At 39.5% G+C, this 20703-nt stretch overlaps 1 protein-coding gene across 2 annotated transcripts in view; it reads left to right on the top strand.

The window, feature by feature from the left end:
- Window positions 1–6835, top strand: part of ST18 (ST18 C2H2C-type zinc finger transcription factor) — a 169403-nt gene extending 162568 nt beyond the window's left edge. For both annotated transcript variants that reach the window (XM_066563087.1, XM_066563079.1), the window contains 3 exons: window positions 1109–1212; window positions 3380–3523; window positions 4299–6835. In XM_066563087.1, the coding sequence (XP_066419184.1) occupies window positions 1109–1212; window positions 3380–3523; window positions 4299–4439 (389 nt within the window). In that variant the 3' untranslated portion in view covers window positions 4440–6835. The remainder of the gene's footprint in view (window positions 1–1108; window positions 1213–3379; window positions 3524–4298) is intronic.
- The last annotated feature ends 13868 nt before the right edge of the window (window positions 6836–20703 follow it).

Raw genomic sequence — 20703 nt, 5'->3', positions numbered from 1 at the left:
GGTATCTATGCAGTGCTTGTGCAATTTAGCTAACCTAAGTGCAAAGCAATAATTACCAAAGAGTTGCAGGGGGAAATGTGTAGGAGTCTCCCTTCTTATACAATGTGCTTTAGCAAGTTGGGCATTGAGCCAGGATTCAGGAAATTTAGTCTTTAGCCTCCAACTGCTGAGGAAAACGGTCGCATTACTGCTTACAGATTTCCCATGCTGGCTCCCCAGTAGACTCGGTTCTAGGCTTTAAAGCAGTAACAACAGTGGCACAAATCTGCAGGCAGAGTTGGGCTCAGAGTGATACTAAGCAGAAACAGGCACATGCATTTGCCAGCAGCTGCTACAGCTCAGTATTTTTCAGGATAAGGCTTTCATTAAAGAACTGAAGCTTTTTTACTTTGCTATCTAACTTGTTGGGATGAAAAAAGTTCCTTGGTTTTTTTGTTCTTTTTTTTTTTCTTTTCCCCTGTAATACTTGTTAGCTTTCTGAAAATGTCACCATTTCTTGTTATTTAAACTTCACTATTTATCAGATATAACTAAGGCTGTGCTTATTGAAGTTATTCTGCACAGGACCTTGCCCCCACAGAGATTCTTGCAAAATCAGAAACAGGTAGAGATGAGTGAACAATTATAATAGTAAAGATGTTGCTCTGGTGTATTTCCTGAAAAAGAAGGGTTGCTGTTGCATTCCTTTAAAACAAAACAAAACAAAACAAAACAAAAAAAAAAAAACCCCAAGCCAAACCAAATCAAACAAAAAAAAAACCTCACACTCAAGCACCATAAAAATCTCCTCATGTTTATGATAAACTTTCCTCTTTCTGGGCAATTTTTCCTTTCTGTTCCCTTCAGCTTGTTGTTGCATGATGCAGTGAAAAAAGAAAGTGTGAAAAAATTAGGACTAAGATAGCCCCATCTATGTTTCAGCTCATATAAATGTTTAACAGGAAGGAAAGAATTTTGACAGTAAAATCAAAGACAATATAAGGATCAATAATTTGTTGAAAAGCTTATTTTTCTATGGTTAAGTACCAGGTAATGCAGCCGGTTACTTATACATCCATTGTCATGTGGACACTTTAAATATGATGTTGTAATTTTCAACTATTTACAGGTATTGAGAGTGATGAAGAAATAAGACATTTGGATGAGGAAATAAAAGAACTGAATGAATCCAATCTTAAAATTGAAGCTGACATGATGAAACTTCAAACTCAGGTATGCCATAAATGTGAAACCTTTTCCTATGCTATGTTTAAGCGCGATAAATAAATTAAATGCTATGTAAAAGTTATGTTTAAAAATAGCTAGTCTCCTCTGCACTTCTTTTTCCAAGCTCTTGTTTGTTGTTTTCTGTAAATGAGCAGCAGGTATTGTCTTAAAGATCTGCTGAATGACAAATTCAGGACAGTTTGTAGCTAACCATAGCAAGCAGACATGAAACATACTTACCAAACAAAATATCCATTTTCCTTTGTTGACCAAACATCTGCTTACCAAACCAGGGAGGTTCTATGACTTGAGTTTTTAGGGATGATAATTCCTCTTAGAAACCCAGTCCAAGTCTTAATGAGTACCTAAGAAAATTTTCCTAGTTTAGATCACCCACTGTCAATTATTCAAATAGTTTGAATTTTGCCTCCAGGCAACAGCTGGTAAGGAATGTATACCTTTTGCTAGTTTGTGTAGCAAAGGATTTTGATGGGAGTTATGCAAAAGAGTGATTCTCTTTCATTATTTTGTATACTGTAGAGATTAAGTTGGTTTTAATATGCTGATAGTGGTTCTATGGAGTGAGCTGTATAGCTTCATCCCTTCAGACTCCCATATGCACCTGGAGGTTAACCTGGGCAGATTGGGTAAAAGCATGAGCAGAAGCTTCAGAATTTTCAGAATAAAAGTGAAATAAAACTGTGAACAGAATATAGATCCAAACTGATCTAAACCAAACTGAGTGTACCCCCCCCCCCCCTTTTGCACCACATTTAAATGAGCAGTGTTGACTCCTGCTGTTTTTGCAATAACCACTGAGTGTATGGTCTAAACAAGGTAGAAGCGTGTGCCACCTGTGCTGGATCTAAACAATCTGGCTGCACACCACAGCAGTTGTGGCTATTTCCAGCCCAAACTGCACTGCAGGGGGGCTGTGCTCACTGTCTCAGGACACTTGGTCACTGTGCTATTTGCATGGAGATTGCCAAGTTTGTGCAGTCAGATTTCTTCTCCCTGGACTTTTTCCCTGGTGAAGGCAGCTTGACCAGCAAGGCCTGAACTGAACTGAACTACAGCAGATAAATCTCCTACCTCCTTTTACTCTACCCCAGCCAGGTGTTAGACTGCTACGAACACCCTCCAGAGGAGGGGTTGTAGTGGATGACAGGCACACAAAAAGGGGTTTCTCACACTGGGGAGTTTTGCTGTGTGACTGTGCCTGAGCAAAGGAAGTAAAGTGGCCACCAGCAGGAAGCATTTAAGTAGTGCAAAGAGGTGCATGCTAATAAGGAAGGGTGGGCATGACAGTTGTGGGTATGACTGCACTGGTCAGTGCCCTGTGGAGCTGTGGTGGAGCACAGGGATGGCAGCCCTCAGTTCTGTCAGCCCTGCTGATCTGTCTGCTCCTGGGACAAGGAGCAGGGCAGGAGGAAACCAGACACTGCCATTGCTTGTTTTGTTTTTTCAGCACTGCTTTTGACATCTAAGCTTTCAGACCTGAGCTCTCACTTTGAAAAGATACCATTTTTTTTCTACCTTGGCTGCTTTTTCCTGCTCTTTCCAAAACTCTCCTTTCCATTCCGTTGGTCAGAGATCATCTTTGTGATACGTGCACAGCCTCTCAGTTTCCTTTCCACTCTATTTTTTTCTCATTGTTCCCAGCACCAGGCCTGTTGCTAATCCCAGCCAGTCCAGAGATCACCCAGGAGCAGGGCAGGAAAGTAGCACAACAGCTAATACCCAATACCCGTGCCCTTGCTATTGTGGTTGAGCAGCAGGGATGCTGTAAGAGCAGGACAGCAATGAAAACACCAACCTCCTTTCTCCTTCCCTCTGCCAGCCCTGAGGCCACACTCCATCCCAGCTCCACACTGACCCTCCTCTGCAAGCTCAATTCCCTCCTCCCACTCTGGGGCACTCTCTAGTGCCTTGCTGCCACAAGGTTTCTCCATGAACCAGCAGCAAAGTCCCTCATTTCAGAGCAAATACAACCTCTTCTTTGCTCTGAATGTTCTGTGGAGAAGTTATGTCTCTCCTAAACAAAGCATAGCTGAGTTTCAGATTCATCATGGCCTCTCTCATAACCACCCAGCTGATATTTTGGGTTCAAACTGCAGTAACAATGCTGCCAAGGGTTTGTCTGTCTGTGTTCATGCCTGCCTGTCTCTTTTAGATCACATCTATGGAGAGCAATTTGAAAACAATAGAAGAGGAGAACAAACTCATAGAGCAGAATAACGAGAGCCTTTTGAAGGAGTTAGCTGGCTTAAGCCAAGCCCTTATCTCCAGTCTTGCTGACATTCAGCTGCCACAGATGGTAAGCCCACAGCCAGCAGGTTAACACTTTCTTTTGAGACTGCCTTGCCAGCACTCAAAACAGATGAGCAAGCTCAGGGACTGGCAGGAGCACTGGAGCTGCAATAGCAGAGAGCACTTTTAGGCTGATTTGCTTTGCAAAGATGCGTGATCATGAAGTCTGTGTGGTGGTAGGTGCAGTTGCTTTCAGGAATGAGCCAGCCCTGGTATCTCTGCCCTACACCACACCATGCAAGGCAGGCTTTTCCCTCAAACCTCCTTGTCTGAACACCCACCCTGCACAAAGAGTGAAAACTTCACTCTCATGAGAGCCCTCATTTACTCAGCTCCCAGATTAAAACCTGTGTCATACAGATAATTTTTCTGGAGACAACCAAGCTCCATCTTCTCAAGAATTTCACATCTTACTTTCAAACAAAGGCCAAATCCACAGAGGTACCCATGTTTCCAGTGCCCTTTCCAAATGTCAAGAGTGCCACTGGCAGATTAAGAAAGGACAGTTAGGGGGAATGTCAGTCACAATCCCAGAGACAAATAGACAAATAGGCCACAAAAAAAAAAAAAAAAAAAAAAAAAAAAAAAAAAAAAGAGGTTACACTAACCATAATATCTCCAACTCCTTTTCTTCCTTGGAGAGAGTATGGATTCCCTAGGACATGCAATGACTTCTCCCCAGTTGCCATATTGCTCCTTTGCCGTGCTTTAGGGTTGGGTGTTTGGGTTTTTCAGCCTTAATTTTACCTCCTACAATTATAATCTGTTTTGTCTCCATTTAGGGGCCAATCAGTGAGCAGAATTTCGAAGCATATGTAAATACACTCACAGACATGTACAGCAATCTGGAACGGGACTATTCCCCCGAATGCAAAGCTCTGCTGGAAAGTATCAAACAGGCAGTGAAGGGCATCCATGTGTAGGATGTGAAAGCTGCTGGGCAACAGAAATTACTTAACAGCAGTAAACTCCAGATGGATCTGTTAGGAGTTCATGTACTGCTAAGGGGTGTAGGTTGCCATGCTGCATTTACAATTGCAACATTGCACTAATTTTTTCCCAGCTGACATAAAAAAAGAATAAAACCACAACAGACTATTTGTATTAACAGCAATGCACTCTGTTAGTATATTGTATTTATTTCAGTACAATTTCTTTTTTTTTCTTCTTTTGCACTCAGTTTTTGTAAAGTGAATGTAAAAAGTGTGTGCGACTATTTTTTATATTTTTTATTTATTTCTAATCAAAGAGTTGGTTTTTTTATCTTTTAACAGCATTTTTGCGGCCTGCCATATTTTTACAATGTGTTTATTAATTTATTTTCCAATGGGATTTTAAATAGACTGAAAGCTATACTGTAAATTAAATAACTTGCTGGGTTTGTACAGGAAGAAAAAAAAAAACCTATGAAAGTAACAAATGACTGAACCGTGGTTCTAGTTTTATTTTCCTCACATCCTGCTTTTTTATAATGGCTTTGTATCAGAAATGGGTTTGCAGTAACACGAGATGTGAAGATGCATGGAATGAGAAGATAAATGGTGCCCACTAGTGGGGAACTTGGGCTCTTAAAAGCACAGTATGCTGGAAAACAGTGTGTTAAAGAATATGTTAGCAATAATGAAATATAGCAATCAGCAAAGCACTTGACTTGGCTGTGTGATTTAGCCTATGAGAATGATTATTTAAAATGTTTCAAGAGAACTTCAGATTTATTTTACCACTGCAGCTTTTGTTCAGAGTTAGCTCATGGAGGGAAATGACAATTATCTCTAAACAAGAAGGGTAATTAGGTAGGTACTGGTACTTTTTTAGTATGAGACGTTGAGGTTTTAAGCAAGTGACCAGTATTGCAATGGATTTGGATTGAAAAAAAGCAAACACATCCCAAGCTAAAGGCTTTGTACATAATGAGTCGAACACATCTCCCCTGAAATGGCATTTAATACTGGTTTGAAGGTAATGGCAGCTGAGAAGGCAGCGGTCTGTCTGGAGGGCAACAGCACCCCTCTGGCACCACGGTGGTCGCTTGTCCCTTTGAATGACCGGTAGCAACACCGTGACTGGTTTCTCCCATCCTTCTTCACTAAGACTAGGCTGATACTGAATTTGTCACCAGTCTTCTGGTAGGGTCCCAAGTGCTACAGAGCAGACAGACAGGCGGAGGTGTGGACAGACGAGCACTTGCGCAGAGGTATCCGGTTAGCCTGGGTGTGGAACTTCTGAATCCGTCAGAAACTAGCGGTTGCTATAACAGAGGCAATGTCTATTTCAGGGATTGTAAGTAATTAAGCATTGTTTCAAAAGTTTTTTTTATATTTATTTTTTTTAAGAAAAAGGTATAAACAACCAGCTAAACTGCCTTTTTTGTATGCACACACACCTCATGTGCATATGTGCCTCAGTGTAAATGTATACATGGATCTAGCGTGTGTTTAATTTTTCCGTGCTATAATGAAAGTGTTTATTTTTATTAGCCGCATTTATATTTAGATTGAATATGATGGCATTCACAGGCTTGACATATACAATTATATTATTACTGTTCCTGCACAAAAGTACTATTCAGAAGTGATTCAACTCTCATGCACTGTGGTCACTGTTCTGCATTAGGTGGGGCTTGCTTTTTGTTGGGGGGTTGATTCAACTCTCTGATCTTAGTTTAGACAGGGGAAAATGTGTGTTCTTAGGAGCTGTGTTTATTTTTAAATTGATTTTTCAAAAGCTACCATATGTGCTGTCTAATATAAATAGGAGAACACCAAACAAAAATTTGCTATTAAAGTTATTGTTCTTGCTAAAAACTCAAAAAGCAAACATTTGTTATACTTGTTAAATGCATACAAAATGAGTTCACTCATTACAAAGACTAAAGTTTAATTTACTAAATATTTTAACAAATTTGTTATATATTTTATTTAAGTAAAAAAAATTCTCTTACTGATCTATGTATTTATTATTATGATTTACTATCGCTTCAGGTTAATTTATCTGTGTTTGGTTGTTTGCTCAGGATGTTCTGTGAAGTATGTTTGTATTTATTTGCCTCCCTCGTATTTGATGTGTTTTGTAATGTGCACTGTTTTTTCTTTTTTTTCTTTCTGTTTTTCTTTTCTTTTTGTGTTTAAATGCATTGATGAGCTATACTGTAAATTAGACCTTTTGTAAAGAGCAATGATGTATGCATTTTTTAATTTGGAGTAGTTTGTATACTGTTTCTTCATACAATTAATATTTCTTACATCAAAACAACAAAATTGTGTTCTGTGCTGTACATTTGGTGTATGGTAGGAAATAAAATTGATAATGAAATATTGCAGCAAGTTTGTTGGGTTTTTTAGCCTCTAGATGCCAACTTATATTACACTTTCTTAACTGCACCTGGCACTATACAATGTGTCATATGTTTCACTTGCTTTGTGTACAAAATGTGTCACCCTCATAAGTAAATTTCTGATATAAATAATTTAATTAGTGTTTTACTTTGTCAATTTGAAATAAGGAGGAGAAAAATAGAACTGCTTAAGAGGTCCCTTTCACTTCTGAAGGGAAAAAAAGATTTGAGATTATAATCACTGCATTATTTAATGCATTCTTTTCTTGGCAGTTGTAGACTTCATTTATACTGATAAAGTACAGGATTTGTGCTGACCTTTAACAGCTGCTAAATGGTGTTTAAACATAAAAGCCGTTGTAAAGTTTCCAACAATTCGGAACCGCCCACTGTTCCAATGCAATTTTCTGCTGAGAACTGCAGTGCTCAGACTGCAGAAATAAAAATCTGCTGGTTTTAGAAAGACAATATTTCCATCTAATGGACTTTCTTTTTTCACTGCTTGTGGTAGAGAATACAGTAAACAGTTTTATTTAGGATGTGTGCTAATGGCTTCAGGAGCATTTCTTGTCTCAGATTCCAACCTTCCGCATATAAAGAATAATTTTCATTTGGAAAATAAGTTGCATTTAAATGCCATAAAGCAGCTGATAATTATTTATTTGAATAGACATCTTCAGATAAACCAAAATGGACTGACACAAAAAATTACATGTACTGCATTTAGCTAGAAGGGAATTTAGAAATTTGTATCACATGAATCTGGGATACTCACAAATCTTGCCAGGTTTGAAGCTGTAGAGTTAGCAAAGTGCTAGAATCAAGACAGACCTGTCCTGGGAAGATCTGTTCCCGTGGAGTTCAGAATTTGCTTTGTTCTAGGACACTTATCCAAGGGTACCATGAACAGGTTCTTTTTATTAAGCAAGTTATTAGTTATTTATGTAATATGACAATTAATATAAAATGGTATTTTGAAGGATTCTTAAAATTTACTATTAAACTTCTGCTGTGGATTTTCATATCATGAGACACTAGTGGGACAGTCTCTTCTCACACATCACAGACGAAGCAGAAAACAGGTCTGTCTTAGCAATGTGCCTTAATGCTAAACAGATAAAGACTGAGGCCAACATTTTCATTTTGTCTGGCTGCCTAAATTCAAATCACAAATTTAGAAAGCTTTATTGTCAGACAGACAACTCTTCTCATGTAATTTTCAAAGTTCTATAATAAATATGAATATCTGCTGTTTATAAGATTCGGGAAAGGCAGTGCTATGAGGATGTTGGGCTCTACATACACCTAAGAAAACTATGCTTAATCTTAAATATTCCCAGCAATCTGAGACAAGGATTGTGAGCAGAAAACCACTTTTCCTAGTGGTTTTGGATAGGAATATGATATCCACAGTTAAGTGATGAAATTATTATTATCTAAAGACTATCTACATTCATCTTTAAACAATTTGCTCTGATAATGTTTTGGTGTTGAAATTATGTCCTTTTTCCATTAAAAAAAAGAATTAACACTTAAGCTGTATTCATTATTAAACTAATATAAACTGGGGGGTTGGGGATATCCCAAAACAACAAACCCCATTGTGCTTGAACAATGTTTCAAACAATTTTCATCTTCTGAAATTTCTATTTTTAACAATTGTTCTGTAACTATGCCTATAGAAGGGGGGAAAGTATTTAATTCAGTAAAAATACATTAATTCCAATTTTTGAATTAACTCCAGTTGAAGCTTTAAATATGAAAGAGAAGGAAAGGGAACAAGAACAGTCAACATCTGCTGTCCTGACAGCTCAGGAAGCCTATCCTCTCTCTTAACTAACCATGGTAAAGAGTTTTGAGTCTATGATGTAGACAATAGATTCTGTAGCAAACAGATTCTGTTTTCTACTGGAATTTTATCTCTATGTACTAATTAAGCATCTCTTCTCTCTTGCTGACTTAGTGTATCATTATCTAACTGTGTCATGGCTTTTCTACTCAATGCCTCTTTGTCCTACTTACACTGTACTTTTAATAAGTCACAGCATTTCTTGACAGGAATTTGTTGTCATGCAGTGACACAGAATTATGACACAAGTCCTCTCCTTGGTTTCCCCCTGTGTTCATTCAGTGCAGTACATTCTACCTGTCTTGGAAATTCTGCTATGCCTAAACTTTTTTTATGATTCATGCAGCTGTGTAACTTGGATGCTGCCAGGAGATCTGCATCAGACAAAGTCCTTTGTTCAACTTGCTCAGGATACTGTGGGATGATAGAGCTCCATTTAGCTTTTGTGTAATGTAGGACAGTGACCCACTTTCAGTACCTTTCAATATCTCGTTCTGGCTTGGTTTTCTTCTGTCTCTTTTGCTCTAGTAAGTCTTAGACAGCCAAGCTTACACATAATTGCATCAGGGATTAGTCTGATTTCCTGTCTGACTTCATGGTACAAATTGCTTCAACTGCATTTCATTCTTAACGAATGTTCCCAGGGACATTGTCTAAGTAAATCTCAGGACTTTTCAGTTATGTGATAGCAATTACTATTTAGGTTGCTGCTGTCTGCTCCTGAAACTGTTACTGCACAAGATTTTTTCCAACCAGCTTTTGGTGCTCAGCTTCACATCCCTTGGAGGAACCTAGTTTTTAGAAGCTAAATGCACAGCTGGTTTTGCCAAGCAGGTCTTTTCCAAATTCTCTTCTCTGGCCAATCCAAATTATCAGCTAGTAAGTTTTCATAATATTTCACAGCATTGTTAAATATATCTATATATATATAATATATATATCTTGCTAACACTTGTTTTCACAAACAATACATCATAAAATTCCATGTGGGTACTTGTACCCATTCCAGGTATTGAAGAAAACATCACTTTTGTTTCCCCAAGCCTGGCTCTAAATCTTACCAAACTCCTCATTTATTGTCTGTAGCACTTTTTTTATTTTATTTTTTTTTAAACCTTTTTTTTTCTTTTCACGGAAAATAAAAAAAAAATAAGAAAAAACTAAGGAATTAATCTCATTCTTTCTTTAACTGATGATATTGTCTGTCCAAACACTTCTCTGAAGCTGGGGCTAGGGTTGAAGCTATCTGGCTAGCAATATTCTCTAGTTACACTAACATGTAGTATCTTACATGCACCCTCTGCTCATTTCTAAAACAGCAAAAAAAAAAATCTGAATTAGCACACAGGTTCTAGACTGATTTCAAAATTATTGGGATTAAATCGATCTGACCCTTTAGATGCAGGATGAGGTTAGTTCCTTTGGGAGGGAAGTGCCTAGAATTGAGAGTTGTTTTCTTTAATTCTGATGTATGGTCAAAAAGGTTTTAGGGAAAGAATGAGGGTTTTTAAAAGCTCATAAAAACTTACCAGAAGAATGGGTGTAAATTGAATTCCTTCAGTGGAAGTGCAGTGCCATCTCCACAGACTGAAGAGCTGAGCTCTGCACAGACACATGTGGCAGAGATACTGCACATGGAGCACCAGTGCTGAGGACTGTGAGGGGACAACCTTGTGTTTTCCAGCTGCCAGGAGACAAAACAGCACCTCAGAAACCCCAGACTGGGGCCTTACTCAGGCTTCTAGGTAACCCTGAGCAAGACACTTGATTCTAGCTCTGTTTCCACATCTGGGAAATGAAAATCACTTCAAAGTGCATTGGGAATGAGCAATACCACTCTTACACAAGGGCATGAGGTACAGACATGTGTACAGTAAAGGAGAAAGCGCCATAGCAGATGTGTAAGGGCAAATAACATCCCCCCCCTTTTTTATTAATAAGACATTATTATAGTCTTCATTCTATTGCCCTGGTTTTTATTTTACGGTTTCCCTTGAAGATATCTTCCAGTTAGTGCTGCTGGCCAGTCTCAAACTAAATTTTCAAAATGCAGAAGCTAAATTTCAAAACAACAGAAGCAAAGGCTATAAAAGCAGAAGTATTTTTATTGAGATAATGGAGCTCCTACAGATTTTGTGAAAAATCAGCTGATTGCTATGAGAGCAAAATTATGATTCATGAGAAGAGGGAAGAGGAGGGAGGTTCAGCTGTTAGAGCTTCTGTTTGGCAAGGGCCAGCTCCAGATCAGCATGACGTACAACTCAGTGTAGCAGCAAGAGTTAGCGCAAGGCTGGCCAGAGAACTGCGCTTGTGTGCTTGGTGTAGCATCAAAGGATGTAAATAGTGCAAGTCTCATGTGTGAGTGTAAATATTTCAGCAAGAATGAAGGTAGACAAGCGGTGACTATAGGACTGTGTTTATAGTGACAACTACAGGGTTGGGGCACAGGGCAGAAAACCATGGGAGTCCCTTGCGAGCTGCACTACATCAGCTCCACCCAGTACAGAACAAGCCTGTTTTCCAAATGTGGGTCTTTACCCATTTTGTCACACTAAATTCCTCTCCAGCTTTTTATGGGATCATCAGGAGTAGTTTTACTAACCTTCCTTCCTGGGGAAGCACGTGCTACCTCCAGGCTCTGGTTCACCCTGGGATGAGTTTATATCTGGAAGAATGAACAACAGCAGGGCAGGCTAAGCCTTGCTGGGGAAAAACCCCAGAGGTGCAAAACTCCAATGGCCAACAGTCTGCTTTTGCAGGCTGAGGTTTGGTGCAGGTGGCTGGTGGTTAGGAGGAACCAAGGTGCTGGCTGAGTGTCTTTTCCCCTCTGCCTGGTGGCACCTTCCCCTGCACTGCGAGCCCCAACCAGGTAGCCACCATCCACCTGCGTTTCCTCCCTTGTCCCCCCTCCATACCCAGGCCAGGCTGCAGGCAATCCTTGCTGGGTTTTTTCCTGCAAGAGGCTTAAATCTCCTTTCACCATCTTGGGAGCGCAGCGTGCCTGCAGCCCTGGCTGGCTGGCCCGGCTGCCACTGCTCATGATGCCCTTTTTATTGCCAGATTAGGGGACATTGTAGTGACGCGCGTGAAGCCCTCCAGATAAGGCGCTGTACAAGTTCCAGCAGGTTCCAAATACAACAGCACGGCTTTCGCATCCAGCCCACAGGATCAGAGTTTATTTCCCCAATGCAGACAGCTTTGCACTGCCTTCCTGTTAATTAAAGTAGTGATTACAATACTACACTGTTTACATGCAAGATTTTGCATGGTCTTGGCCATTCACGTGCAAATGAACTTGTAAGCCTTTCTGTGCCCTAAAATCTGCTGATGTCAGTCTTCCAATTCTAACTCCATGTTGTAGGACATGTGGCTTTCTATAGCTTAGCTTTGATGCCCCCAAGTCATATTATTTCTATTCTGAGCTTCATTATGATAAATCTTTCACTGGTTTTAAATCGAAAACTTTAATTGTACCGTACTTATTCAGCTTAGGTTTTGGCTCCTGAAGGCAGCAGTTTTAATTGCATCATTTGTATAGTGGCCCAATATGTTTTGGTGTGAAAAGTGCATTATCACTTTTAATTTTGCATTATTTTCCCCATATGTTTTAGTTACACTAAAACTTCAGATGGGAAGTGATGAGGCTTTCCCACTGTTCCCTCATTCTCTCCTCAGTGTTTTTTTAATGAGCTAAGACCACACTATTTTCTTTTGTTCTCATCAGTTGAGGTTTTAGGGAGCTGTTTATTTGTAGGGTAATTCTTGTATTTATGTAGAGCAAGGCATTAGACATTTTTATCCTCTACTTATTAACAAGCCAGATGGTACCGGCTGCTACCCACACAATTCCAATTATCAGATGGCAAACTGAAATATACGTGGGGCAAATGAGAAGATGTATATTAAAGAAGCCTCATGTAGAATTGGCTTCTCAGAGATGTTGATTCACAAAGGGGTACTGGCAATTAGGGTATGACAGCCTGCTGCTGAATGTACAGCATTGGCCTGAGGGCACAAGCGTTCAGCTTCCAAAATTTTAATACTCTCTCTCTTTCCCCTGTGGTATGAGTACACATCTTTGAAATCTGATTCAGGTGTTTCATCCTTTAGACTTCTTGTCCATTTCAGAGTGATATGAATTATAAAAGCCAGTCTGTAAGTTAAGACACCCCAGAAAGATGCAGAAGAGCTGAAAATCAACATGAAGTCTGTTCAACACATCTCCTAATATCATGCACTATCATGCACCCCTTGGCATGTACCTCAGTAACACAGAATAGCTCTAACACTGAAATCTAGGATCCAACCAAGTATTACTATTCCAGGTCTCAAATTTACCTAGAAGTTACAATATACACATGGATTTTTGGCTTCAGAACAACTCTTACCTTCATGTTTAAGCATAAGGAAGTCTGGTCATGTTGATTATGGTTGGCTTCATGGTCTTTTAAAAAACTTTTGAAAATTCAGGACCTAGACCCAGTCCTTACACAGGGATGCACCCTAGATCATTGACACAGATTGATAATAAAGAATGAATGTTTTGATGGGAGGTTTTATATTGCTTTGTTGTGTTGGGAGTTTTCTTTGTTTTTTTGGTTTTTTTTTTTTTTTTTCTGTCCAGAAGACAGAATAGGAAAAGTGTTTGGATAAAAACTGTGCTCTTATGCCTCCTTTATTTTGACATAGAAATAACATACTCGAGTTGGCTGGGAAGATGGTGAATTATGTGGGAAACTTTTTTGTGCGACATTTTTATTCCTTTTCTCTGATGGCTCAAGCTGAAGTGCTAAGCCAAATCAACCGGTGAAGAAACTGATGTCCTCAGGTCCAATCGGCTAAAGGAAAAGAAGGAAAAGTTATTTAAGCTCAAGTAATGGCTTTCTAAAGTTCTTCATTTTCTTATGGGCTACTAGCAGATGAATCATCTAGATGACTGGATTTTGCAAAAGTTGTAATGTGAAGCATTTTAGATTGTTTCTAGTTTCTGTTTATAGTATTCAATCGGGAAAACACCTCTTTCAACAGCTGTTCTCACAATGCAAGGGGAAAGGTGCTCTCCTTGCAGCTGTTCCTGGCTCTAACACTTATAACCTACAAGTCTTGGCAAAGTGTCTTAATGGAATGAGTTTGAAAAGCAAATTTGCATGGTTTAACACCATTTACACTTCAAACAGCTGACTACATGCAAATGGCACATGTGCAAATTCTCACTCCTATTCATGGAGGAGTGAAGGATGTGCACAGGCATTTGTCTGCCATTTGGTTACACGAATGTATGAATCCACAACTGTGAAGAAGCTGCTGCTGCTTCTTTCTCACCTTCCATCTGTGAAATGGGGGCCTAATAACATTCCTTGCATCTAGCTGTTAGCTGTAGACTTGAGCAAGACCTGCAGTGGTCTCTAGAATGCTCTCAATGAAACCCTAAGTGTAAATCAGTGGTACAGCTATTCACACAGTCTTGGGGAGTTCAGACACAGTTTTGTCATTGGCTTAATAGATGCAAAAAATCCAAAACCAAACCCAAACCATTGTCTAGTATACTTGTTCATTGCAGTGAAAGAAGTTGACTGCCTTCTTTATGTTACAGATATTCCTCAAAAGGGTTAGGCAAAGTAGAGATGTTCAAAATAAACATCTCCTTGTAGATCCGAGGTGCAATTGCCAGTTTCTCCCAGTCTACACAAGCATCAGTTTTTGCTTCAGTACCCTAAAATCCACCAGGCCAAAGTTTAATTTGATTTCTCAAAATAAGAAAGCCAACACTGGTCAGGTGCTTGGAGATCGCTGACATCCTAATTATTGTCAGGTCTGGATTGCAAAGAAGTGATTCAATAGCTGAACATCTGTGTACTTGCTCACACAGAGTTGCTGTTTCACCCACAAACAGCTGTGGAGTAGACAGGCAAAATTCTCTGCATGGTGATAATTACAGTGTGCATTACAAAGGAGGCATAGACATAAGAGCATGCAATCAGATTGGGTTTTTTAACTTTGGAACAGAGAAACACTGCTAGATCCAAGGCTAATATACATAAAATAGGTTTCTCAGCCAAAAGAGAGGAACATTTAGTTAGATACGAATGAGGAATGAGGAAATTCACTTACTAAACAGGAAACTTTCTCCAATCTTAGTTTTATTTCTGTAGAAACAATGGTTAAGGACTACCCAAGCACACAAACTCTTCCAGATCCTGAAACACAATTGATTGTCTATGTAGCTGCAATTTCCTTTATTATGCTTTTATTGCTTGCTACATGTGCCTGCCTGCTCTGTCCTAAGCAGAGGTGTTAGCTATTATATTATCATTACTGACCACCATGGTAGTGGTGACAGCTGAGTACCTTTATCAGAGCCCACGATCTCTTCACCCCCTATCTTATGCTCTTTCAGCCCCTCAGTCACATCTTTAGATGAACATTACTGCAGCTCAGAAGAGAAAAAAAAACCACAGTGAAATCTTCTTCTCAGGCAATCTTTCAAGGCAAGCAGCTATGTGCTGCTGAAACACTATAAAGTAGAGCTGAAATGAAACAAAATGGAATTTCATGAATGCAGCAGGACTGCCTTATCCCTATATTCTGGATTTGGAAATTCAACTTTCTTTTTCCTTGCTAGGAGCTGAAAGGCATTCAAGTATGAAACAGTGCCTTCCTTGGGTTAATTCTGTCAGTCTGAATTCACTGATCCAAGGTTCACATAGGAGTATGAGTGTGCTAGTGTGCTGTTTTGGGGATCACTACCCACAGCAAGAGAGAATAGTCTCACCTCAGGTAAACAGAGCATCCTGGATGGTGGCAGGAGTGAATACATCATAAACATAAGTATTATGCCAAAGTGCAAGAAAATCAAATGGTGTCAGGGGTCCAACATTTACTGCAAAATGGCTGCATCTCATTGTCACAGGGGTTTCTGGTATGATAATGACTGCACAGCAAATTCTTTTCCTAAGCAGTAGTTTAGTCCGTGTGTTCACATTGCATTTATGGAGAAGATAATAGAAATCAAGTTTCTACTGTGTTTTTTTGGGTTTTTTTTTGGTTTGTTGTTTTTTTTTTTGTTTTTTTTTTACAAAAACTAGACTTGTTTTTGCACCTGAAATATTCAGGAACTGTATTTTGTTTGTCATCTGAATAGGTTCCAAAATGTCATAATTTTTTCTCTGAGGGAAGATATTAGGCACACACAACAAGATTGTGACAGAACAAAAAAGATACGTCACTCTATAAAAGCAAACCAGCTGTCAAGGTTTTGGTTGTTCCCTTAATAGGTAGCTGTGGAAAAGCATTGTTTGAATAGAATAACTGCAAATCTGGGATTGTGGCACTAAGCAGGGTGCAGAGGACGAAAATAAGGAAATGGAAGATTTAATTTAAAATAAAAAATTTAATTTAAGGGAAAAGCCACTGCAGATGTGGAGGGGTAACACGAGCCCCCCTCCTGCCTGCAGTCAGGGCCAGGTAGAAGACAAAGGCTGGGCACTAAGTAGAAAGGATGTCTGCTATAATATAATATTCTGGCACACCTGGAACAAAGCTGTGTGTGGTCAGTGGGTGCCTATCAGTGGCTCTGGTTGCTTAAAACACAGGGTATCCAGCGCTGATGGTGTTGTGGGTCCCCTACCAGGGAAAGGTGGCGGTGGGTGCCGGCAGCCTCTGGCTATGGGGAGAGGCCCTCTGGATTTGCTGGCACAGGAACAGACCTGCAAGGCCCAGGTTTGGCCCCGATGGCAACCCCCTCACTTAAAGCCTGCAGAGTTGATTCATCATTGCCTGTGCCCCTGAGTGGCACTCAACACTCTTGTGTCAGCAGTCCCCAGGGGGCTTGTAACAATTTATACTAGCTGGGGTTCATCCCCTTGTGTTTTCTATCCCTCAACAGAGAACAAAATTTCAGCAAGAGGCTTAAATGTGTTGGTGTGAGTTAACACAGTTGTTCTGCTGACCTTAATGGTGCTATTCACATGCTCAGAGCAAGGCCTGTGCTCAAGTACACTGCTGAATCAGCTCTTGTGTGTGTACTGAAATACAACAGTGATTTCTGCAATCAAGGCCAGTGCCAAGCTCTGGTACACCCCTGCCTAGAGTCAAGATATTAGACCAATGTTGCTGTGTGTAGTAGCTGGCATTGCAGCTCCTCTTCCCAGGGCTGCTGAAGATGAGCAGGAAGCATCCACACAAATTGGCTCATGCTGCTTCTTTAATAATTCATGTATTTTTGCTCTCTTCTATAGTTAATGAACCTCCCCCACTCTCACCCTTGTTCTCTCTCCCTCTCCCATTCAGTCAGTTTGTTGTGGTTTCATGTATCTAATCCATCTGTCACTCGATTATAGCTATCGAGCACCTGTTATGGATTTCTAGAGTTTCATTCAAGCTGTTGACAAGTTATTCACAAATTGGCCCTTGTCACACTGTCATCATGTGGAGTGCACTTTAGTGAATTCTTTTGGGTACACAAAATAATGAACAGAAGACAGCAAGGCTTCTGAATTAAGCAGTTTCCCCAATATTTAAAGAACCGTTAACTAATTGCAAGTGTCTTGTGGGTGATATATATTTTTAAGCCCTTTTCTTAAAATATTTTGTCTTTTTCATGCAGACCCTTTTGCATGAATAAGCATAACACAACTTGATTGAGCTGTCAGGGCAAGCTTTGTTGACAATGATGCCTTATTCTATACAGTCTGTAGTTGCAGCTGTGACAAGTTGATCATTGCTTCTTCTGTACAATGCTACTTTGCCTACTCTGCTTTGGTACTAGCAGGAAAAGTAGAGGGCTGGTTGACTGACTAGCCCTCAGTCTCTTCTCCTCAGGTGGTTATTTGTTTTATTTTGCCCTGAAGGCAACGAGGCAGAAATCAGGCAGTGGAGGGGACAAAGGTCACTGTCCAAAAGTGAAACATTCCTGAACAAAGCATTAGGAAAAGTTAAAATTAAGAGCAGGTTCAGCTATGTCTTGAAAAATCCTCACTTCCATAGCAAAATTTCAAATATCTCAGTACCAGAAGGTCTAGAAATACATTTTGTCACCCAGTCTTTACTTCTGCTCCCATATATGTAATACTCACTCCTTAGACTTCTGTCCTGCACTGTTCATGTAACTCTTATCTTCTGTCTGTGCTTTGCTTTCACTACCCAGATACTCTTATTATTACCAGTTTTTAGTGTTATAGTAAGGACCTTGAAAGTAATGTGGTACCAGGATAACATTAACATAAGCTCAAAGAGGATTCTAAAATATTCTCCCAGTGCAGTGTACTAGTGGTAGAGAAGAAGGCATTTGCAAATACAGGCAAAGTGATTGATCTGTTTGCAGCTATGAGAGAAGTTATTTACACACAATTTGGCTCAAAACAAGTAAATGTAGTGCATGCATATCTATATATTTAAAAACTATTTTGCATCAATGAACATATGTACATTTTTCTAGTGTAGTCTGCAAATCCTTTGAATAAGATTCCAGGGCTTCAGTGTTTTTATCTTTGAAGAGGATTTTTTTTTTCTAAATTCAAAAGGAGAGAAAGGTTTAGCAATTGCCTTGTCCATATGGGGTGCAAATATAGCACTACCAAATTATCTGGCAATTGCAAAGGGGCTAAATTACTTCTGCTCACTTGTTAGATTTCCCAGTGCTTAGGGGTTTGACGCTGTAAGATCCATTTTCCTTTGTAGTTTCACAGGGAGATACCCAGCTGCCCTGATCAGTGCTCTGATAAACCAATAGGTGGCAGGACTTCAAAACAGACTGTGAAATAATAAAGCCATGTTCCATTATAAAGAAGTTTGAAATAGAAAGTGCAGCTGTCTTAATAGTCAATAGCTTAAGAGTTATCTCATAAGAAACTATTTTTAGAGGGTTTTTAAAATATGTTTATAATAATTTAATGTTCAAATCTGTGAACTGCAATTCAGATGCTTGGAACAATTTCCAATTAAAAATAAACAGAGTTTCAGGGAAGTTATGGGCTATGTTTTTAAGGACATTTATGTATTAGAGGATGCTGATAGACATACATGATTTTTAAAGCATGTATGATTCAGATTCACACAAAAACTTATATACCAAAATATTTAGTCACTTATGCTGTGCAATACTGTGACACTGATCACCTTGAGGGATCCCAGCATAAATAGGTTATGATGATAAATTCCATTTCCAAAAACAACTTCCTCTGAGCCACGTCATACAATCAAACTGTGCACCTGAAGAGGCTTCACTGATCATTTTAAAACCAGATCACGGTAAATCCATCAGTGCAAATCAGTAATGATAACTTCTCACTTGCTGCTATCCAGCACATTCAAATCAACCCAATCTGAACCTCAGCACCACAGTAATGAGCTGCTCTGAGCCCTGCCTCAAGCAAAGATTCTGCAAGCCCTGACACCAGGGTTTTAGCCTGGACATCTAAACATATATATCCTTCTATCTAAACAACATCCTTCTATTACTGGCTTACCCACCCAGCAGTACTCTCAGCATGCCTGAGGCTGGCTGTCTCCCAGCACCATGGCAGAAAAATAAATACAGGGACACTTCTAGATGGAAGAAAAGCTCAACTCCAGCCTACCTGACAGCTGAGGGATAATGAGAATAACAGAGTAAGTGAGCAGAGACAGCCTTCAAGACAAGCAGAGGTTCTGACAACTAGGGCACAGGCTGCTTAAGTAGTTGACTTGGCTGCAGTGCCCACGTCCAGCAGAGCTCCCAGCCAAGGATCCCGAGCGAGGGGAGCCACCTCTAAACTGGCATCACATCAGTTGCTAAAACACATAAGCCCCATTCTTCAGCCTTGCACTATTGGCTAATTCAGGCAGCTTCCTCGCTCAGCTGTTTGCCTTAAAAAGCTGAAAATCCCTTTCTTACAAGCTTAGCAATTCCCATGTAGGGATCCCAAGCTGCAAACAGACACTCAAGTTGGTGCTGAAATTCCAAGCTGTGAGCAGTCGAAGAGCTGTGTTGTGCATCTCTGCCAAACAATGCTGAAAACCATCTAAATAAATCCCTTCAAATCCTAAATCTTTCTGGCTGTCAGGAAACTAGGCTGGGGGGCTTAAATCACTTTTGAAAATTAGTGTAGGATCCTAAGTCACTTATGTGCCTTTGAAAAATTTATCCTTAAAAGTTGGATGCTCAAAAGTGATTTTCCTTCACAAGTACCACTGCTAACTTCAGAAATCATCCCTGAAGTGAGCATAAATAAAAAATTATTCATAGAAATAAGGATATCACCAGCTGCCTGAGAAAAAGGGAAGCATAAAACAGGCCCAACATCATACTGGTGTTCAGGCTTTTTCAGTGAATCGCTTTGAAACAAATTGGTTTTCATTGGCTTAAAAAAACCCAAAAAAATTGTAATGTATTCATCTTAATTTTTTTAACATATAAATCCAAATGTTTTCTGAGTATCTCTCATGGGTTCTGTGAGCCTTTGATTACAGGATTCTGGTAATGAGGATATTTTGGTCCTTTGAATTGGTTTTTTTTGGGTGACGCCAAAAAGAAGTCTCAGGTTTTATAGCTGCTGAAGTATTGTACTGTAAGAACAGTCACAACACCCCTAGTCTTATTTTTGCATAAAAATAAATAAAGGTTTATAAAAATTATATGTTTTACCTTCATTTTAGTTGTTGCTTTCGGTGTGATTTGGGGTGTTTCTTTCTACTCTGAAATGGTTCAAGGAGTTAATAGCTTTGAGGAAAAGAAGTAAGTATCATTCCAAGAAGCAACTGCTGAAGATTTGGATAGAATTTTATAAATCTGGGCTAGATTCAATTATTGGTTACACCAATGAAAAATCAGCACAGATCTCATTCTTATGCAGGCTTCTGATGTTGCTGCATTTATATAATATGCATGTGTAGTGAGACATGAGGCTGAGCTGAAGACCTTGCCTTAGTTGTCTTAGTTGCCTTTTGCTCTTTTGAGCAAAAGTAGCTTTGTATTATCTACTCATTTCCTTCAAATGTTTTTCTTCTCAGCAGCTCTCAACCATTT

The sequence above is a fragment of the Molothrus aeneus genome, chromosome 1 (genome assembly GCF_037042795.1).
Source record: "Molothrus aeneus isolate 106 chromosome 1, BPBGC_Maene_1.0, whole genome shotgun sequence".
Classification (NCBI taxonomy): domain Eukaryota; kingdom Metazoa; phylum Chordata; class Aves; order Passeriformes; family Icteridae; genus Molothrus; species Molothrus aeneus.
This window is presented reverse-complemented; position numbering and strand designations above follow the sequence as displayed.